At 47.0% G+C, this 2,976-nt stretch overlaps 1 protein-coding gene across 1 annotated transcript in view; it reads left to right on the plus strand.

Moving 5' to 3' along the window:
• Positions 1–2,487, plus strand: part of TRIL (TLR4 interactor with leucine-rich repeats) — a 4,535-nt gene extending 2,048 nt beyond the window's left edge. Inside the window, exon 3 of the mRNA XM_015558126.1 lies at positions 3–2,487. Within this exon, the coding sequence (XP_015413612.1) occupies positions 3–205 (203 nt within the window). The 3' untranslated portion in view covers positions 206–2,487. The remainder of the gene's footprint in view (positions 1–2) is intronic.
• The last annotated feature ends 489 nt before the right edge of the window (positions 2,488–2,976 follow it).

Consider the following 2,976-nt stretch of genomic DNA (forward strand, 5'->3'; position numbering starts at 1 on the left):
CCGGCGGCCCCTGGCCTCCATGGGCACCGGCGTGTCCGCCGACTTCTCCGGGTTCCAGTCGCACCGGCCGCGCACCACCGTGTGCGCGCTCAGCGAGGCGGACCTCATCGAGTTCCCCTGCGACCGCTTCATGGACAGCGCGGGCAGCGGCGCGGGCGGCAGCCTGAGGCGGGAGGACCATCTCCTGCAGCGATTTGCCGACTAGATCCAGGGCCTCCAGGGTTCGGAGACCATCTCATTGGCCTTGAGGAGCCCTCTCTCTGTGGCGCCCTTCAACCCACCCCAGGGGAAGATCTCATTCCATCAGACCGTCTCCTTTTGTGCATTTGGCCAGAGAGGCCAGTTCAGCACTGCTCCCCTGCCCCCCCAATTCCCAATACTCCTAAAGTAAATGGGTGGTACTTGGTGGTCAAGACCAAGAGTAGGGGACGCATGGATAGTGGGGTGCAGAGGTGGGAGGCCTTCTTTACACGGAGACCGTGGCGCAGCTATGAGATTGGTTTTGGTGGCATGACAGTACAATAGCCTCACCCCCTTGGGGGTAGGAAAGGGGGCTTGTGCCCCCAGCATGGCCAGGTTTGGAGATTTGGAGACTAAATACTTTTTTACTTGTTCAGTGTCAAAAAGAGGTGTTTTGTGTTCTATTTAAGAAAAAAGGAACTTATTACCATGACAAAGGAGGCTGGCAGGACCACCACTGGTCTGGGGGTTTGTGCCAAGCAGGATCATGTCAGCAGGTGGTAAAGTTTAACGCACTCACCCAGGGGGAACTCCTTGATGGTGGATAACTTGACCTTTAAATAATCAGAGACGCTACTCTTTTTTTTCAACAATGTGAAGAGCTCTGACATTTAACAAACTGACAAACTCAAGGACTATTTTAGATGAGCCAGGCGGCTCAACAGTTTTCTTTTTTTTTTTTTTTAACGTGAACATCACAAGAAGGTTCGCTGACCTTGGCGTTAACTGAGATGACACACTCTCTCTGGAGAAGGCTGCGTCCAAGACTTCTCCGTCAGGGTTGCTCCTGTGGCTTTTTTAATTTTATTTTTTTAAACCCATAGATGGAAGAGGAAACGTCAATGCCAGACTTGATCAACGAATGTAATGCGTAGGTCACAGGTGGCCCCGTAGGGAAGGCCAGTGTTCTAGTTTGCTTACCACATCGCTGACAGTGTGTGTGGGTTGGGGAAAATGCCATGTGCTACTTCTCATGTTTTTATCAGTGACATGCAATTGACTGTGTCCTACTGGCCCTGAGTTGCACAGTTAAGTGTTAAAGGACATTTCCTAATAGGGGAGCAAAAGGTGATTGTGTATGTTTGGTCACATTAATGTCCTACTCTATAGGAAATAGTAGAAGGGAAGAAATTATTGGGAAAATGTGAAAAAAAAAATGGACATCGGTGGTGGTTTTTCTACGAAAACCAGAAGATTGTTACGAGTACTTAAACCTCACTGTGAAATAATTCTTTTTGCAAGTTAGTCCCTCCATGACCCTGTGTTTTACCGTGTTATTAAATCTTATCTTGTAGTTGATAATTGCAGTCTTTCTTTTCCATGCTTTTGTGTTAAACTTAGGGTTAGGCTCCTTTATTTGCTCTGTTGTTTTCAACTGTTCGAGATACTTTCGTTCCCTGATATTTATGAAGGACATGTTTATCACTACATGTAGTGCTTCGGTTTACATGAATGATTGCGTGTGTGGTCTACAAGTGTCGTCACTAAGAAGGTGGGCCTGGTTACATTCACTGTGGTTATGGTTCATGGGCAGTGGGGTGTTGTGGAGGCCACGGCATTGGTGCTAAGGCTAACAGTGCATCCTCTGTTGAGGGCCGTAAGCCCCTGAGGGTCCTAATGACTCAGGGAATCGATCACAGTCCAGGGGTCCTTCACCTCCCTGCCCCTCTCCACTCCTTTTATGTGTGGCCTCCCCCGAGCCAGGCCTGCCCTTGTCCCCACCACTGAGCGGAGACCCAGGGATCTAAATGAACTGATCTTTGTTTATGTTCAGATGAATCAATGTCCAGACCACTTAAAGTACAGCTGCTTTCCTGGCAGTCTTATCTGTGGGGCCAAAACTTAATAAACCACAGGAAATAGACTGTCATTCTGAGTTTGCTGCCAGAGCTTGTTTCCGACTCTGAGCTTGCTGGCACCGGGAAGAGGTGCAGTTGTTGGCTTTTCCTGGCAACCCCTGCGCTGTCCTGCACCTTTTCTGCTCCCGGCTTTTTTCATTCATCGAGCAGTTGCATCTCTTAGCTGCTGCTTTGGCACGGTCATGTAGTGCTGATTCCCATGGAAAATATGCAAAGGACCTCTTGTTTTCTCACGACCCACCCTGTTAACAGTAGAACATCACCGAACATGCTTAATGCCTGGATCTATGTACAAACAGTTTCACTGGAAGGCCATTCAGTGGGAAATGAATAAATGCTATCCATTGTTATGTTCAGTTACGTAAATAAACCCACTTACTGATAGAGATGTTTTATTGTTGGAGTTTCCAGTATTTTATACACCTGCCTACTGTTACACTGCATTTTTCTATAGCAGTTTTCATCATTGAAAATGAACACAGGCATGAAGCCTTTCCTCTTTCAATGTGGTTTTTTTTTTCATTTCCATTTTCACAGTAGAGTATGGATGTTTATTTTTAAGAAATGGTTGTGTGACTTGATGCCTCAAGAAAGGAGGAGATGGCTCTAAGAGCAGGTGGCCAGCCGTGGTGTGAAATGCTGTTAAGATCCCGTGACAGCAGGATGCTTGGGTCTCAGCAGGCACCAGCTGTTTAAAGGGAACTGGATTAAAAACCAAGCCCTTTGACTCGCATGGTCAATAATAAGAAAGACTTCTCTCGAACTGGGGGTCATTTTTGCCATTACGAAGTTTATGAAAAGAGAAAATTTGTAAAGGGAAAAGAATCAATTGTGTATGTGATAGGAGTGTTCAATGAGGGATCCATCAAAGCAGTGG

The sequence above is a fragment of the Myotis davidii genome, unplaced genomic scaffold (genome assembly GCF_000327345.1).
Source record: "Myotis davidii unplaced genomic scaffold, ASM32734v1 scaffold168, whole genome shotgun sequence".
NCBI classification, from domain to species: domain Eukaryota; kingdom Metazoa; phylum Chordata; class Mammalia; order Chiroptera; family Vespertilionidae; genus Myotis; species Myotis davidii.